This window comes from Prenolepis imparis, unplaced genomic scaffold (assembly GCF_030444845.1).
Source record: "Prenolepis imparis isolate NDT839.2.m4 unplaced genomic scaffold, iyPreImpa1.0 SCAF_1, whole genome shotgun sequence".
Lineage (NCBI taxonomy): Eukaryota > Metazoa > Arthropoda > Insecta > Hymenoptera > Formicidae > Prenolepis > Prenolepis imparis.
Window position 1 is genome coordinate 1,143,838 of NW_028141159.1, and position 17,771 is coordinate 1,161,608.

Genomic DNA, 17,771 nt, shown 5'->3' on the forward strand with positions numbered 1-17,771 from the left:
TTTTATCCATAACGCGATGTGAGTAAGCTTAAATGTCCACAACGCGTTCTGGGTATTTATTTCGGTCACTGGGCGTCGAAAAGCACAACGCGTTGTGGGTATATCAGTTTGCTCAATAGCCGAAAAAATATAATTTTTCATTTTGTGGCCACTACAAAATATTCACAACGCGTTGTGTGTGTTCTGATTATTTTGTGTTTATCCACTACGCATGGTGTTTTTCATTATATAAAAATTTTTATTCGATAACTTTTTGTGATAATGATGTTTTATTTTATTATTTTTTATAATTACAACACTATTTTATTATGATAAAAGGTTTTCTTCTTGGGAAACTAACATATTCAACTTTTGTTACTGCAATGCAATTATAATTATACATTTGTTTAATACAATTACATAATTATATTAAAAAATAACACCATTAAAATGTTACGTCCAGACTCAAGGAAGGAAGAGTCGAAAGGAAGGACGTAACTAAATTTATCTTTTCGAACGACGGCAGACTATCCGTCTGTTCGACCCGAACGAACGTCTGGGCCCAAATAGGTCAACGACCGCAAGGGTCGCTCTTACTCTATTTAAAGGGCCGTTCGCTCGGTGGTCCCTTTTTGGCAAGAGAATTTAATCTCTTTTACGCAGGATGGGACCTTGTGCGATCCTGGTTTACGGGAATAAGTGGGAACGGGTTATTAATAAATGAAAATCATTTATTTTGAAATTTATAAATTTATTCCTAATATAAAGACGAAAGAATTTATATACATAATAATATTATTGACGGACTTAGTTGCTAATGAAGAGTGAATGTATGTGTATGTGTCGCGGGTGATACATTAGTACGGAGGTCTTCAATCGGGGCAGAAAGGGGTAAGAGTTATTGTTTAAATTTTAGGGTCCCGATTGGTGGTTACAATAATTTAAATGGTAATAGGTATATAAAATTAGTGTCCATGTGTGTGCGTGTAAGAGAGACTTCTAGGTTATATGAGTTCGGTAATTATGGCGGTGGAGGGGGGATAGGTTCGTAGGAGAAGGTGTGCAGGGACGGCTAAAGGATATCTTCGCCCGGGAACATACCAGGGGATGATGTTATTCCTATCGGTGGTCTCTAGAAATTCGCGTAAGGCCTCGTGGTCTACGGGGCCTGGACCAATCGTGAAAGCTTCCTCAGGGACTTCTCGTATCCCTGGGAGCTGGTTTATCAGCCAAGCTCTGAATTGCTCGTATGAGAGCTTGGCAGGCGATTCTGATTCTTCGGAATCGTCGTCGCTGATATCTACTACCTCAAACCCTTCCGGATGTTCCCTATTTACAGAGGACGTTGGGGATGAGGGAGGAGAATCTTCAAGGGTGATTGTTGAGGGAGCCGGAGACGGAGATCTAGGTGGCTCAGGGCGTTCGGGAGAAGCAGGGGGAAGAAAGGGAGAAGGGCTCCGCGGAGAATCGGCGTCCTCAGAGGAAACAGAGGAGTGAGGGGAAGGGGCCCGCTGAGGTATAGCGGGTTCGGGAGAAAGAGGAGAAGGAGTTCGCGGGGAATCGAAAAATTCTGCAGAAGCAGAGGTAGCGGGAGACGGCGTCAGCGGGGTTTCTATATGTTCGGGTGAGGAAATAGGAGAGACCGTAGGGTGATATGTATTAGTTGTCTCTGTATGGATCGGTGTGTTAATTTTTTCTAGGGAGCCGAAGGTTTCGCCCGCAGCCAGACTCCGTGCCAACGCTTTCTTTAACCGCCTATTACGCCGGTTTCGCGCCAATTTAACAGCGGTTCGCGAGGGTCGTCTCCTTGGATTTTCCACTACGAGAGCGAATAATAAAGTAACCGGGCAAGAAGAGTTTTTACTGAAAAATAACTCTGGGAGTTCTTGTAAGAGAAAAAAAAAAAATATATATATATATATATTTATTTTTATATAATTTTGATATTTTAATTATTTAATAATTTAGTTAGTTATTGTATTATTTATTTGTTCATTCAAGAGAGAGAGAGAGAGAGAGAGAGATAGAGAGTGAGAGAGAGTAAATCACGGATTGCTCCGCTATCGCGGGAAATCCGGAGTGATTTCAAAAGATAAAGGGATGATAGAATTCACGGATTGCTCCGCTATTGCGGGAAATCCAGAGTGATTTCGAGAGAAAGAGGAGATGGAAGAAATCACGGATTGCTCCGCTATCGCGGGAAATCCGGAGTGATTTCAAAAGGTAAGGGGATGATAGAAATCACGGATTGCTCCGCTATCGCGGGAAATCCACAGTGATTTCGAGAGAGAGGGAGAAGATGGAAGAAATCACGGATTGCTCCGCTATCGCGGGAAATCCGGAGTGATTTCAAAAGGTAAGGGGATGATAGAAATCACGGATTGCTCCGCTATCGCGGGAAATCCAGAGTGATTTCGAGAGAAAGAGGAGATGGAAGAAATCACGGATTGCTCCGCTATCGCGGGAAATCCGGAGTGATTTCAAAAGGTAAGGGGATGATAGAAATCACGGATTGCTCCGCTATCGCGGGAAATCCACAGTGATTTCGAGAGAGAGAGAGAGATAAGGATGGGGGAAGAAAGGACAATTTTTCGAAGTTAGAATTTAACAAGGATAATAAATTAATAAATTAAAAAGGAAAACAATTATAATTTAATTGAAGTCCCAGAATTATTTTAAGTATTATTAGTAAGGGTGGAGATGTAGCGTGCTTGATAACTTACTACTTATGGAGTGCGCAGGTAGGTGTTAATTATTCCAGGTGTGAATCTGGCTACGGACTCCTCCGTGAGGATGGTGTTCCACTCGCAGTTGTTCACTCGCGAAAATCGTCGTACTCGGTGAGCACTGGGCACACGATGATTTCACAAATGTCACTGCGAATGCTCACGAGTTCGAGATTCACTCGAAGGATGGTGATACAACTTTTCGTGATTGATCCGCGAGCGTAGGTTTGAGAAAAGATTGATATTCTCTGAGAGATGTTACGGGTATATATACCTTCTTGCTCCTCCTTCCCGTTAGTTTGTTAATATTTCCTGACGAATAGGGAATTTTTCAATAACGCCCTTTCAGTCCCGGAGGCGTCTCTTGACTTTAAAAGTTTATCGGGATTGGTCAGGGCTTTTGTTTAGGGCCCTAGGTTTTGACCAATGGAGAATTTGTTGAGGTTTATATTTTTATTATCCTCTCGAGATTTCGATATCGGCGGCGGTGTTTGTTGTTAGTTTTTCCTATATCGCGATATTTGTCGTTTGTTAGTGCCGCTTTTATCGGCGGGTTCTCGCTTTATTGCCCTCGCGTGTGGCTTAGAGCTTATTTGCTGAGAGGCGATGCGTGTGGCATCTTTTTAATCTTTATATTTTTCGCCGCTTTCTCGCGAGAATACCCGCAGGTGTGCTATCTTATTTTGCACACTTTCGTTTTCATTATTTGTTTTCCCCTAATTTTACTAGGGAAGGATTTGCTTTCGGCGCGTTCTCGCCGTCTTTATGTTTTGCCGATATGTGATTTTAACTTATTATTCGCGAGGGTGTCGGCAAGAATCCGCTTTCGGCATCTTTCCGCCTGGTCTCTTTTATTTACCGATTTTGTAATATTTATCGGTCGCTCACGATATCTGCAGCTGTCCGTTTCGCTGGGCACGTTTTCGTTTTATTATATACGTGCCGCTTAGATTATTATTATCTTTTTTCTTCCTTTCTTATTTACCTAACAACAAACTTCGCCTTGGTCGTGGGAAAGAAAAGAATCGTGAAGTCCGCCGGACGTAACACCCCCCGCCTTAGACAAATGTTGGGGGTGTAAAAACACAACATTTGCAAAAAGAATCTGTGAGGAATAATTCGATTCTTTTCTTGCCACGACTTGCCGATTTGGTAGAAAGACTCACATTTAATTCTGTTTTTATTAAATGTGTTTCTTTGAGTTCCTAATTACTATTTAAATATTTTGTAGAAAAGGAGGAAAGAAAAGGCGACCACCATAACCCCTTCCTTTGTTCTTTCGTCCTTTCCTCGCTTTTTATACAATTTACTTATAGCTTATTTTTAATTGTACTTATTTATTTAAATTTAGTACCGCTAATACATGTAACGCTGGTGTGGAGCCCTTTTTCTATCGTATGAAAATTCTAATGAAAATAGAGGGATATATATATATAAAAATATATATATGTTATATATAAAGAAAAGAAAAGAATTAGGCACGTTTTTATCTGCCTGATTTTCGTCAGTAGTAAATGTCAGTTCTCTGGTGTCAAGTAGCAGGTCCCTTCCTTTTATTGCTCTTCTACCCCTCTGGGGATCACAGCTTGACCCCAGCCTTCGGCCAAGTATGTCTGGTCAACGTATAGATATTCTTCTATGCAGTCCCTGCAGTTTATCGCCGGTTTGATTGTTACTATTACTTTATTGCATTTAGTGCAATTTGTTTGGTCGCCAGCTGATATTTCGTGGACCAAATTATGCGGTGGTATTGTTGCATATTCTTGGTTTTCCTCGGCTGATATTTTATCATAGCATTCTTGACAAATTTTGCTGCAGTCAGTCGTATCTTGATAGATTTCACCCTCCATTAATGTAACACACCGGAGTTCTGTTAGATTTCGGTATGTTTCGGGGTGGTCTCCTGGTTTAACACCGTCGATTGGGCCTTGGCGTACTTCTTCCGGCATCTCGGGTGTCCATTGAAGATGGTGATATACTGGCATTGTTATACTGCAACCGATGATCAGGCAGTATGTTTTGACGATAATGATGTAATTAAGATAGAAAATGGTTCCACTTGTTTACAAAGTATTATTATTATGAGGTTAAGTATAAGGTATAAATTTGCGCATGTAATTAAAGAAGAAACACATATATTCATGATAAGTATACAAAAAAACTGAAATCTAAGAACGCAAATGTTGAAATATTACCAATAACGATTCAATATATATATATATATATGGTCTAATAGTAATTAATACAAAAAAAATAATATGATATGATAATGTGTAGCATCAATAATGACGCTATAATTATAATATGCAAAAGAAGTACATAATATAAAGAGGAAAGGTAGGGTGATATAGTGACTAATGATAATAGTAATTAATATTTGGGATATATGGGAGTACTTAAACGCTTGCGTAATTCTAACTAATACATAATTCAAAATTCAAACGAAGTAGTAGTAAGGTAAAGAAAATTTAGGGTCTATAGGAATACTTATTGTTAAACACTAGAGTAATTCTGAATTAATACACAATTCAGATTTCAAATGAATAGTGGAGTAATAAAAATTTAGAATATATAGAATTATTTAAATGCTACAATAACTCTAAGTTAATACATAATTCTGATTATATATATATATATTTTTTTTTTTTTTTTTTTTTTTTTTTTTAGACTGAGGGTTCCACGTCGGCGGTGATTTTTGTGCAAAGTTCGGCGTGGCCAATCCGAATTAGCGCGTCCCTAAAGTTATATGCTCTATCGAACATTTTGGTGGTCTCCATATGGAGTTTCACCAGGGCCGCACCCTTTCTTAGAGGATGGACTATATTTATCCATCCATCTTGTCCCTCTAAAAGGAGTCGACACAGGTCTCGTGTCATTATTGGCCACGTTTGCCTACCATTAGGGGCTGCGGTGTGGGCTAATCCACATATTATGGCTTGCCAGGATACCCCCTTAAAACGGTCTTCTAGGTGATACACTTCGCTCATACGGCGCCACACTGTTCTTCCCCAGTCGCCGAGCATTATTTTGACCATCCAAGTGTTTTTATTTATGCTTTGTATAAACCCTCGCTTCCATCCTTTCTTGTCTTTAACCACGACCTCTAAGTCCTCCTTCATATGGTGAGGGTATACGAGCAATGAATTGGCTCTCCTATCCATCCGGAATTGGATTTCTTCTTCCATTTCCAGGAGTTCCCTTGCGCTATTTTTTAGTTGTACCCAAAACAGCAAGGGTGATTCCGCTCTTACCACGGTCACCTTCAGGCGACCGCGAGTCAAGAATTCAGTGTCGATGTAAGAGGTTTCCATTTCTGTATATAAAAAAAAATTTTACTGTTTTTGGTGCATGGGGAGATCCAAAAAGGGGGTTTATTGTGTTGGCGGTATGCCTTGCTTGATATGTGAAGAAAACCGGGGGGGGGTTATTGTAATTGGCGGTATGCCTTGCTCGTTAAAATTTCGCTTCTTTAAGCTCCAAGGTATATGTAGTATCTTCCCGTGGGGGAAGGAGGGGGTAGGTAGCTGTTGGAGTTGTGTTGTTTTCTGTGTGGATGGTTTCAGGTGTCTCGTTATTTTGGGTATAGGGAACCGGCACGCTGGCTTTCGATTTTTTCGATTGCCTTGTTTTCAAATGTATTAGTAGATGTGTTAGGGAGTCCCATAGGGCTCCTAGCAGGTACAAGGACCACCCGTACACTGTGTGTAAGGCGTAGCCGTGTACTATTGTGTCTAGCGTCAGTTTTATGACTCTGATGCTCAGGTATATTCCGATTAGTCCAGCGCTGAGATTCCCGAAAAATAGAAATTTATTCCAGAATTTGTTCCATGTAGATATTGCTATTTTTTCTATGGTGTTTGTATCAAGTAAATTGGAGATTGATCCCCCTTCCAGGGATATGGTTTTTCCCATCACCCCTCTCGCTAGGGAGTTGAGGACGGCAGGTCGTTCGGCTGGAAACATTATATGATCTCGTAGGTCCTTTAAATCTGTTTCCGTGTATATACCGCTGGTGGCGAGCGATCCTGGGCTGATGTATTTCCATACAGGCTTAGTCAATGGTTTTATAGTGACCGGCGGTATGGTATCCACTGGTCTTGGCATAAATTTGTACCAAGAATCTCCTAGCTGATACATGGCGGGTGCTAATGTGTTACAAGTGGTTTGCGTTCCTTGTTGCAATAATATGTGCGTTTGTGGAGTTAAATAATACGTTTGATTTTCCCGAAGCACGGGTAGTTGGTTGTAGCATCGGTTTGTTTGAGCGAGCTTGACTTCGACGGGTACGCATTTTACGATGTGAATAACCTCTCCAGCTAGTAGAGCCATATAGCCGGGCCCTTTCATTAGATGATATGCAAAAATATCTGGAGATTGTGTGGCTATGGCCAAAGCGTTTTGTAGCATTCGTTGCTCTAAATTACATTGTTGTAATAAAATGTCATGGTAAAGTTGATTAATTTGCGTGCGAATATGTTTTTCCACGTAAACAAACTTAGAATTCATGTACGTGAAGATATCGAGATTTGAAACGCGCGATTGTTTTTTGAAAACGACGGTTCCTCGTACAGTTTCGAAAATCATTAATTTAGGATGTTCGGTACGTATTATCGAATATCCGCAGACATCTTGTTTGCCTTTACTGGTTAGGGCGAATATTGTGTCTTGTGTGGTGAGAGAATATACTGTTTGGCCTTGCTCGTCGTCAATTATTTTGTAGGCGTACCCCTCGAATAATATTCCATAGTTATTAAATTTACAGGGACCTGCAGGTACGGTATTCCAATACGTGTCTCCTCCTTCGATGTCTATGCAATGTGTAGAGCCGAGTTGGCAAGTAATGCCGGATCTGAGTTGTACTTTATTAGTGTTGATGCGTACGTCGGCAGTGTAATCCTGTAATGTGATTTTTACAGTTCCGACTACAATGACATCCGACCATGTTCCGTAAGGATCTGAGTATGCTCCTCCGTGGCATTCGCCGTAGTTGTCTACTTGACCAGCTAACGTAATCGGTCTGGTTATTGTGCTATTGGATTTAAGTCCTGAGATAAGAGTGCTTCCTACTTGATAACTTCCGTAACTATGCATTCGCCTGCAAGCCTCGCGAGTTATTTCTTCTATATATGAATATTTTCCGTTATGTACATCCATTGTGTGAGAAAACATTCCGCATTTCTTGACTAATCGGTCGATTTCAACTTTGCACTGTATTACGTGCACTGCTTCGAATTCATTAATTTGTAACAGCTGCACGTAAACTTGATCCGGTTTAATTTCTTTACGAGGGATATCGCATTCCTCGATGTTTAACAGTGATAGCGTGGTTAGGTTTGCGGAGGAAGATCCACAGTCATATCCTATTAGCCCATGTGTTGGATGCAGGTATACTGCTAGTATTATTAATATTGCGATTATTCGTCTGAATTTGCGATCCATCTGAAATATTAATTATTTTTGTAGGTGTGTGTATCTTTTTCCTCTTATAACCTTTATGTATTTCTACTTTATTTTTATTAATATTATATTTTGTATTTTTAATATATATATATATATATATATATATATATAAAAAAAAAAAAATTATTTTTGTGGAAAATTAATCCTTTTTGTTGATTATTTAGTGGTTTTAATGTAGGAAATTCGCAATCGATTAGGATGCACGATTCGGCTATTTTTCTTTATTCTAATTTTTACATTATTTTTATTTAATATTTCCAGTACTTCATGAGGTCCTGTATAGTGATCCCCGAATTTTCCGGGTTTTGGCCCCTTTAAGAGAAATACATGGTCTCCTGGTTTAAAGGTTTGGGGGTTAATCTTTCTATCGTAATATTTCTTCGATCTGTGTTTTGCTTCGATAACGTTTTCACGAGCATTTCCTTGAATTGTATGAAGTTGTGTAACGAGGTTTACTAGATAATCGTTGTAATTCGCTAATTGGTCGCTTGGAGGTAAAAGCTCGTTCGAAGGAATTCTGGCTATTTTTCCGAAGACTAATTCGTACGGTGTATGTCTGGTTGCTTCGTGTACATTAGTATTATAATTGAACATTGCAAGGCTTATCCATCTATCCCACTGTTTTTGTTCGTTTGCGTATTGTTTTAAATATTCTCCTAATGCGTGATGCGATCTTTCCAAAGATCCGTTAGATTGTGCGTGGAAGGCAGTAGTACGAAATTTACGAATTTTAAATAATTTTGCGATTTTCCTCATTAAATCACTGATAAAATTTCTTCCTTGATCCGTTAATATTGCCTTTGGCGCTCCGAATATGCAGATGAAACGATCTACGAAAGCTTCTGCGATAGTTTCGGAGGTTTGGTTTTGTAATGGTATACCCATACAGTATTTGGTCAGCTGATCTTGTAAGGTCAAAATGTATTCGCTGTTTCTTTCTGTCTTGGGTAAAGGTCCGACAATATCCATGGCTACCTTGTCGAAAGAAGAGCCTGGTGTGTCTGTGATTATCATAGGCTGTTTTGTTTTGACGCGTACTAATTTTCTCAGTTGGCACTGCAAACATTGTTGTATGTATCTTTGAACGTCTAGTTTTAAGTTTTCCCAATAGTAATTGTGTTTTATTCTATTGTATGTCTTAGTGACGCCGCGATGTCCTCCGGTCGGCGAACAGTGCATCTCACCAATTATAACGGATCGTAGATCTTTCGGTGGATATTTAATTTGTCCGTTGCAAATGATTATTTTGGTAGTGGAATTAATGAATCTTAATTGCAGTTGCGATTTGATATTATTCCATGGAACGTTGTTGATAATTTCTGTTTTTGCAATGCTGAGTGTTCCTAAATTTAAATTTTCAGTCAAATTTCGTAAGTCGTGTATGACCGCGATAATTTGGTTGAGAGTCGCTGTGGGGCCTTCTCGTTCCGTCTCACTGATGGGTAAGACTATGTGGTAGTAGGTTTTGTATTTTATTGCTTTCGCTTTACCTAACTCCAGGGGTCCTATATTCGGGAGTTCGTTTCTTTCGAAGAGTTTTTCAGATCCTGAGTCTAAAGGGTTTCCGTAAATGTCGACAAAATACGCGACATTGTCTTTTCGCAGAAATAATAGTTCGCGAGAATCTATAACGTTGCTTTTAATTATTTTATTCTCAATGATAGTAGGTTTCATTTTTGTTTTTCTTGATTTTAAATTTTTATTGATAATTTCTTCTTCGTCGTCATCGCTTTCTTCCCTTTCTTTTCCATCTGTTTCTTTGTTATCCTGATCTTTGTCTGGCGGATCGTTTCTTTCTTCTATCTTTTCAGTATTGTTTTTGTTGTTATTATGATTTTCATTATTTTTCTTAATATTTCGTTTTGTCGCCTGACTTCTTGTTTGCATTCTGTTTTGTTTTGGAGGATCATGTATTAGCGCTTTTTCGATAGTTTGTGACGCTGGAGGTTCGTTTAGTTCTTCGGGGGTAAAAGGTATAGGATCGGCATTATTATCAGGGGGTTCTTCTTCGAGTATCGGTCCTTCAATTTCTTCGGTATCTGACAGATATAGTTGAAAATCGTCGTCTTCTTCTTCTTCGTCATCGGTTTCTTCCAGCATTCTGGAAATTATTTCTGCATCTTCTGGATTATTTGGATTTAATGTTTTTCGTTCTTTTATTATTTTGCAATCAATTTCTTCAAGATCTACTGGGTTTCTTGATAATGCGTCCGCATTTACGTTAGTTTTTCCTGCCTTATAAACAACGTCGTAATCGTATTCCGCTAATTTTAATCTCCAGCGAAGTATTCTCATATTTGCGTCTTGCGCGTTTTTAAACCACATTAAAGGTTTATGATCTGTAACTAGGGTGAATTTTCTTCCATATAAGTATGGTCTGAAGTGTTTAACGCAATATATTATGGCTAGTGCTTCCTTTTCGTAAGTGTCGTATTTCGTTTCGTCGTCCGTGAGTGTTCTGGAAGCGTATGCGATAGGTCTGTCCTTGTTTATTTCTCCTTGTGAGAGTATTCCTCCTACGGCTAAACCTGACGCATCCGTAGTTAAAATAAATGGTCGAGAGAAATCAGGGTATTGTAGTACTGGCTCTTCACATAATTTTTGTTTCAATATCTCGAAGGATTCTTCTTGAATTGATGTCCATTCGAAACGAGTGTCATTTTTTAATAGATTTGTTAATGGTTTTGCTAGTTTAGAGAAATTTGGAATAAAGCGCCGGTAATATCCGGCAAGTCCCAAAAATTGCTTAATATTTCTTGGGGTTTTTGGTCGGGGAAATTTATGTACTGCCTCTAATTTTTTCGGATCTGGTTTTACTCCATCTCTGCCAATTACGTGTCCCAAATAAATTACTTCGGTTTTTAAAAATTCACATTTATCAGGTTGTAGTTTTAAATTAGCTTCGCGAAGTCGTTCTATTAATGCGTTATATTTTCGTTCGTGTTCTTCTAAGGAAGTAGCATAAATAACAATGTCGTCCATATAAACAAATAATTCTTCGCCCTGTAATCCTGTTAATACTAAATCCATTAGGCGCTGAAATGTTGCAGGAGCGTTTTTTAATCCAAAAGGCATTCGATCGAATTCGTAGTGACCGAAGGGAGTAGTGAATGCAGTTTTGTGACTGTCAGCAGGATCCATTTTTATCTGATGAAACCCAGATGCTAAGTCGCATACAGAGAAATATTGCGCGCCCCCTAATTGATCTAATATATCTATGATGTTAGGTAATGGATATGCGTCCCCGATGGTCTTGTCGTTTAAAGCCCGAAAGTCGAGGACCATTCTCCAGCGCTTGTTTCCTTTGGAGTCCTCTTTCCTCGGCACGATCCATATGGGCGTATTGTATGGCGATTGTGAGGGTTTTACGATGCCTCCTTCTAACAGTTCCTCTACCTGCTTGTTTATTTCTTCCTTATGTAGTTGCGGGAATCTGTATTGACGAGTGTTAATTGGTCGATCATCTGTGGTTGGTATTTGATGTTGGAGTACATGAGTTGCAGTTAAATTTTCTCCGGGAATATGAAATTGGTTTTGACTGTTTGTTATTAATTTCTTTACACTTTCTTGTTCCTTTTCATTTAGATGTTCCAATCGTAATAATTCGGTAATTTGTATAAAGCGGTCTTTCTCCTTTTTCTCGGAAACCACCAGGCAATTATGCAAATCGTTGCTTGCATCGTTAATTTGTTGTTGTTTTCTTTTATGTTTAGATTTTCGTTTTCGCATAAATTTATCTATAATTTCTTGCGATTTATTTAATAAAGACGTCGAAACTTTCGAAGACGGTTTGGTTCTGTTTTTCATGCGTTTAGAGTTTTTAATGTTTAATTTTTCAATATTTAAATATTTTTGTGCCTTTTCAAGAAGGTCTTTTATAGTGACATGAGATGACTTTAATTTGTCATTGTGGTCTTCTGTGAATAATCCAACTTTCGGAAATTTGATATCTAGAATTGATAAGGAATTTTTCTCTCTTAAATTAGAACAAGATTGTGTCAAATCGCGTAGTGAGGTTTGGTAACTTCCCTCCTCGCAATTGACGGAGCTAGAATTTTCTGTCGAGGTTTGGAAATTTCCCTCCGAAATTCTAGAAATATCCCCTCCAGGAGAGGTTTGGTAACTTCCCTCTCCAAGGGATTTTGAATCATTTAAATTTTTGAGAGAGATTTGATAATTTTTCCCTTTACTAGAATTATTCAATTTTTCAAGAGAGGTTTGGTAACTTCCCTCTCCGTTAATTGTTGGATTATATGAAATTTCAGGAGAGGTTTGGTAACTTCCCTCTCCAAGAATTTTCGAATTATTAAAATTTTCAGGAGAGGTTTGGTAACTTCCCTCTCCAAGGATTTTCGAATTATTAAAATTTTCAGGAGAGGTTTGGTAACTTCCCTCTCCAAGGATTTTTGAATTATTAAAATTTTCAGGAGAATTTTTATTCCCCTTGTCAACATTAATTTTGTTTGTCCTTCGAGTTATTTCCGTAAATTTTCCTTCATCCTCGAAAATTTCTTCTTCGTCTTCGATATCAATATAAGTTTCGTTGGTGTTCATTGGTTCTTCGTTTATAGATGAAACTTCATCGTAATTGTTGACCGTCGGACAGTCGGATTTATGGTCGTCAAATAATTGATCCAACGGCTTTAAACGCAAAGTGGGTACGCGGACTTCCACTTCTTCGTCTAAAGTACTTATAACATTGAGATATGCTTTTCCGGAGATGTTCTCTACAATAGTGTCTCCTAAGTAAATTCCATGTTCTATTTTTAATTTTGGTATATATCCCACCTTTATTTCGGGGTTTTCTATCCTTACATAAAATAATGATTCGGATCTCGGAGACACTATTATAGATTCCGGTGAGAAAAACGGTATGTTAACTTCGGATACGGTCAGATATCCTTGAGCGTAATCTATTTTCGATGATGTTTGTTTAAAGAAATCATTTCCCAATATTCCGGATTGTGGAATCGGAAAGTCGCGAGATACTAAATGGAAAGATATCGGAATTCCAAGGAGATTTAAAGCGACTTCTCCGAGCGTATATACGGGATGATTATTTATACCATTTAATTTTAATATATTTGTATAGTTAATTTTTAGAGTTTTAGGTATAAAATTTTCCTTGATTATATTTGGTCCGGATCCCGTGTCTAATAGAAAGGTTATTTGCGATGGTATTTCGTTAATTTGGACCTGAACAGTAGGCACGCGACTATGTTTATCGAGGTTTACTGTTACGGGTCGTATGTCGATGGTTTGACGGCCTACTTGACTTCTTGAGATGTCGACGGGTGTGAAGTCTGTCCGGTCCCCCGTTGTGCACCCGACCCCGAGGGACCTGTGTAGTTTCCCTGATTATTTTCTTTTCGACGATTATTACTTGCGTTGCGTAACTGACAATTTTCAAGGAGATGGCCTTGTTCTTTACAATATCTGCAGAATGTATCGTTCTTCGTTGTCAGTTGTTGATTTATTTTAACACGACAATCCTTAGCGGAGTGTCCGAATTTATCGCAAAGTTGGCATGAAACTTTCGGTCTACTTTCCAAACTTCTTTCCTCGTTCTGTTTTTTCCAACAATTACTAGCCGAATGGCCAGGCCTTTCACACCATTGACAAGTAACCGTCGATTTATTAATTTGTTGTTGGGAAGTAGTTTGTCGGCATGATTTGGCGTCGTGGCCGGTTTTTGAACATAATTGACATATAGTAATTTTTTCTTGAATTACGTTTACTGACTGACGAGCGCGAGGATCGCGTTGGCGACATTTATCCGCACTGTGGCCGCGTTTTTTGCATATTTGGCAAATTAAAATCTCCGTTCCGTTATTCGTTTGAAAATCGTGCCCTTGTAAGGAAAATTGAACGAGCTTCCTACAACTACTTGCGGCATGTCCCTCTTTGAAACAGATCTGACAGATTTCCCGCACTTGATTAGTGTACGGTGATTGGCCTGTTTTAACGCCTTGGCCTTGGCGCAAACCTGTCATCTCTCGAAGCTCTCTTTCTATCCTTAGGGCGTCGGCGACAGTTTCTTGTACGTCTAAATCTCTAGTGATTCTTTGCTCTATTTCAGGCTTTAGCCCTCTAATAAAACACTTACACATGTCTTTTTCTACCGTTGTTTTTATATTTTGATTGGGTAAAATGTGACCGGAACTTCGATATGCTTCCAATATTTGTTTTCCAAGTAATTTAACTCTATTTGCGTAAGTGACGACATCCTCTTCATTCCTTTGATAAATACATCCTAGTTCTCCTTGTAACTGATATACATTTTTAGTGGGTCCATAAATTTTCTTTAAATAAGTAGTTAATTGCAATACAGTATCAAAATCTTCATCCCGAATTGTTCGACGCGCTTCTCCCACTATTCTAGTTCTTATAATTTTAGTAAATTGAGCCTCTGCTTCCTTAGGAAGCATGGCTTTCGCTTCCTCGCAACCCTCGATAAAATAATTTAGCGGAATGTTACTACCGTCAAAAAAAGGGGACGGCGTCTACCGCGTATTTTAAGGTAGCAAAGGGGTTAGGTTGCGCCATGTTAAAAGAAAGTAAATTTTCGGGATCGCTTTCGATATCAAATTTTTCGATTTGATCTTTTATTGTTTCAGTAGTTATATCGGCGGAATCGTCGGAATCTGGCTCGGGCGATTCGGCTACTAAAGTATTTTCAGTTAAATCGAATTCTGAGGAAGGATCTTTTAACGAAAAATTTATTTGGCGAGATGTCGAAGTTGAAGGTACTAAAGGTGTGGATGTGTGAATTAATTCGGAATCAGATGGTTTAGATTTAGATTTGCGTGTTCTATGTGGTGTTGTTAATGCAGTTTTATATAGTTCTTCTATTTGATCTTTATCAGTTTGACCTCTTGTTCCTTTACTCATTACCGCTACCAGGAATCGCACATTTCTATCCCGGACGAGCCCCCAAATTTTATTTATGTTACGTCCAGACTCAAGGAAGGAAGAGTCGAAAGGAAGGACGTAACTAAATTTATCTTTTCGAACGACGGCAGACTATCCGTCTGTTCGACCCGAACGAACGTCTGGGCCCAAATAGGTCAACGACCGCAAGGGTCGCTCTTACTCTATTTAAAGGGCCGTTCGCTCGGTGGTCCCTTTTTGGCAAGAGAATTTAATCTCTTTTACGCAGGATGGGACCTTGTGCGATCCTGGTTTACGGGAATAAGTGGGAACGGGTTATTAATAAATGAAAATCATTTATTTTGAAATTTATAAATTTATTCCTAATATAAAGACGAAAGAATTTATATACATAATAATATTATTGACGGACTTAGTTGCTAATGAAGAGTGAATGTATGTGTATGTGTCGCGGGTGATACATTAGTACGGAGGTCTTCAATCGGGGCAGAAAGGGGTAAGAGTTATTGTTTAAATTTTAGGGTCCCGATTGGTGGTTACAATAATTTAAATGGTAATAGGTATATAAAATTAGTGTCCATGTGTGTGCGTGTAAGAGAGACTTCTAGGTTATATGAGTTCGGTAATTATGGCGGTGGAGGGGGGATAGGTTCGTAGGAGAAGGTGTGCAGGGACGGCTAAAGGATATCTTCGCCCGGGAACATACCAGGGGATGATGTTATTCCTATCGGTGGTCTCTAGAAATTCGCGTAAGGCCTCGTGGTCTACGGGGCCTGGACCAATCGTGAAAGCTTCCTCAGGGACTTCTCGTATCCCTGGGAGCTGGTTTATCAGCCAAGCTCTGAATTGCTCGTATGAGAGCTTGGCAGGCGATTCTGATTCTTCGGAATCGTCGTCGCTGATATCTACTACCTCAAACCCTTCCGGATGTTCCCTATTTACAGAGGACGTTGGGGATGAGGGAGGAGAATCTTCAAGGGTGATTGTTGAGGGAGCCGGAGACGGAGATCTAGGTGGCTCAGGGCGTTCGGGAGAAGCAGGGGGAAGAAAGGGAGAAGGGCTCCGCGGAGAATCGGCGTCCTCAGAGGAAACAGAGGAGTGAGGGGAAGGGGCCCGCTGAGGTATAGCGGGTTCGGGAGAAAGAGGAGAAGGAGTTCGCGGGGAATCGAAAAATTCTGCAGAAGCAGAGGTAGCGGGAGACGGCGTCAGCGGGGTTTCTATATGTTCGGGTGAGGAAATAGGAGAGACCGTAGGGTGATATGTATTAGTTGTCTCTGTATGGATCGGTGTGTTAATTTTTTCTAGGGAGCCGAAGGTTTCGCCCGCAGCCAGACTCCGTGCCAACGCTTTCTTTAACCGCCTATTACGCCGGTTTCGCGCCAATTTAACAGCGGTTCGCGAGGGTCGTCTCCTTGGATTTTCCACTACGAGAGCGAATAATAAAGTAACCGGGCAAGAAGAGTTTTTACTGAAAAATAACTCTGGGAGTTCTTGTAAGAGAAAAAAAAAAAATATATATATATATATATTTATTTTTATATAATTTTGATATTTTAATTATTTAATAATTTAGTTAGTTATTGTATTATTTATTTGTTCATTCAAGAGAGAGAGAGAGAGAGAGAGAGATAGAGAGTGAGAGAGAGTAAATCACGGATTGCTCCGCTATCGCGGGAAATCCGGAGTGATTTCAAAAGATAAAGGGATGATAGAATTCACGGATTGCTCCGCTATTGCGGGAAATCCAGAGTGATTTCGAGAGAAAGAGGAGATGGAAGAAATCACGGATTGCTCCGCTATCGCGGGAAATCCGGAGTGATTTCAAAAGGTAAGGGGATGATAGAAATCACGGATTGCTCCGCTATCGCGGGAAATCCACAGTGATTTCGAGAGAGAGGGAGAAGATGGAAGAAATCACGGATTGCTCCGCTATCGCGGGAAATCCGGAGTGATTTCAAAAGGTAAGGGGATGATAGAAATCACGGATTGCTCCGCTATCGCGGGAAATCCAGAGTGATTTCGAGAGAAAGAGGAGATGGAAGAAATCACGGATTGCTCCGCTATCGCGGGAAATCCGGAGTGATTTCAAAAGGTAAGGGGATGATAGAAATCACGGATTGCTCCGCTATCGCGGGAAATCCACAGTGATTTCGAGAGAGAGAGAGAGATAAGGATGGGGGAAGAAAGGACAATTTTTCGAAGTTAGAATTTAACAAGGATAATAAATTAATAAATTAAAAAGGAAAACAATTATAATTTAATTGAAGTCCCAGAATTATTTTAAGTATTATTAGTAAGGGTGGAGATGTAGCGTGCTTGATAACTTACTACTTATGGAGTGCGCAGGTAGGTGTTAATTATTCCAGGTGTGAATCTGGCTACGGACTCCTCCGTGAGGATGGTGTTCCACTCGCAGTTGTTCACTCGCGAAAATCGTCGTACTCGGTGAGCACTGGGCACACGATGATTTCACAAATGTCACTGCGAATGCTCACGAGTTCGAGATTCACTCGAAGGATGGTGATACAACTTTTCGTGATTGATCCGCGAGCGTAGGTTTGAGAAAAGATTGATATTCTCTGAGAGATGTTACGGGTATATATACCTTCTTGCTCCTCCTTCCCGTTAGTTTGTTAATATTTCCTGACGAATAGGGAATTTTTCAATAACGCCCTTTCAGTCCCGGAGGCGTCTCTTGACTTTAAAAGTTTATCG

At 39.6% G+C, this 17,771-nt stretch overlaps 1 protein-coding gene, 1 long non-coding RNA gene and 1 pseudogene across 2 annotated transcripts in view; 1 reads left to right on the plus strand and 2 right to left on the minus strand.

Annotated features, from left to right (window-relative positions):
• LOC145941233 (uncharacterized) overlaps positions 1-17,771 on the plus strand; it is a 179,505-nt gene that overhangs the window by 38,103 nt on the left and 123,631 nt on the right. The window lies entirely within an intron of this gene.
• On the minus strand, positions 6,150-8,247 carry LOC145941037 (uncharacterized). Its single transcript, XM_083046815.1, has one exon. It carries the CDS (start codon positions 8,142-8,144, stop codon positions 6,159-6,161), a length of 1,986 nt encoding a protein of 661 aa, XP_082902941.1. The 5' UTR covers positions 8,145-8,247; the 3' UTR covers positions 6,150-6,158.
• Positions 13,433-14,788, minus strand: LOC145941043 (uncharacterized; annotated as a pseudogene).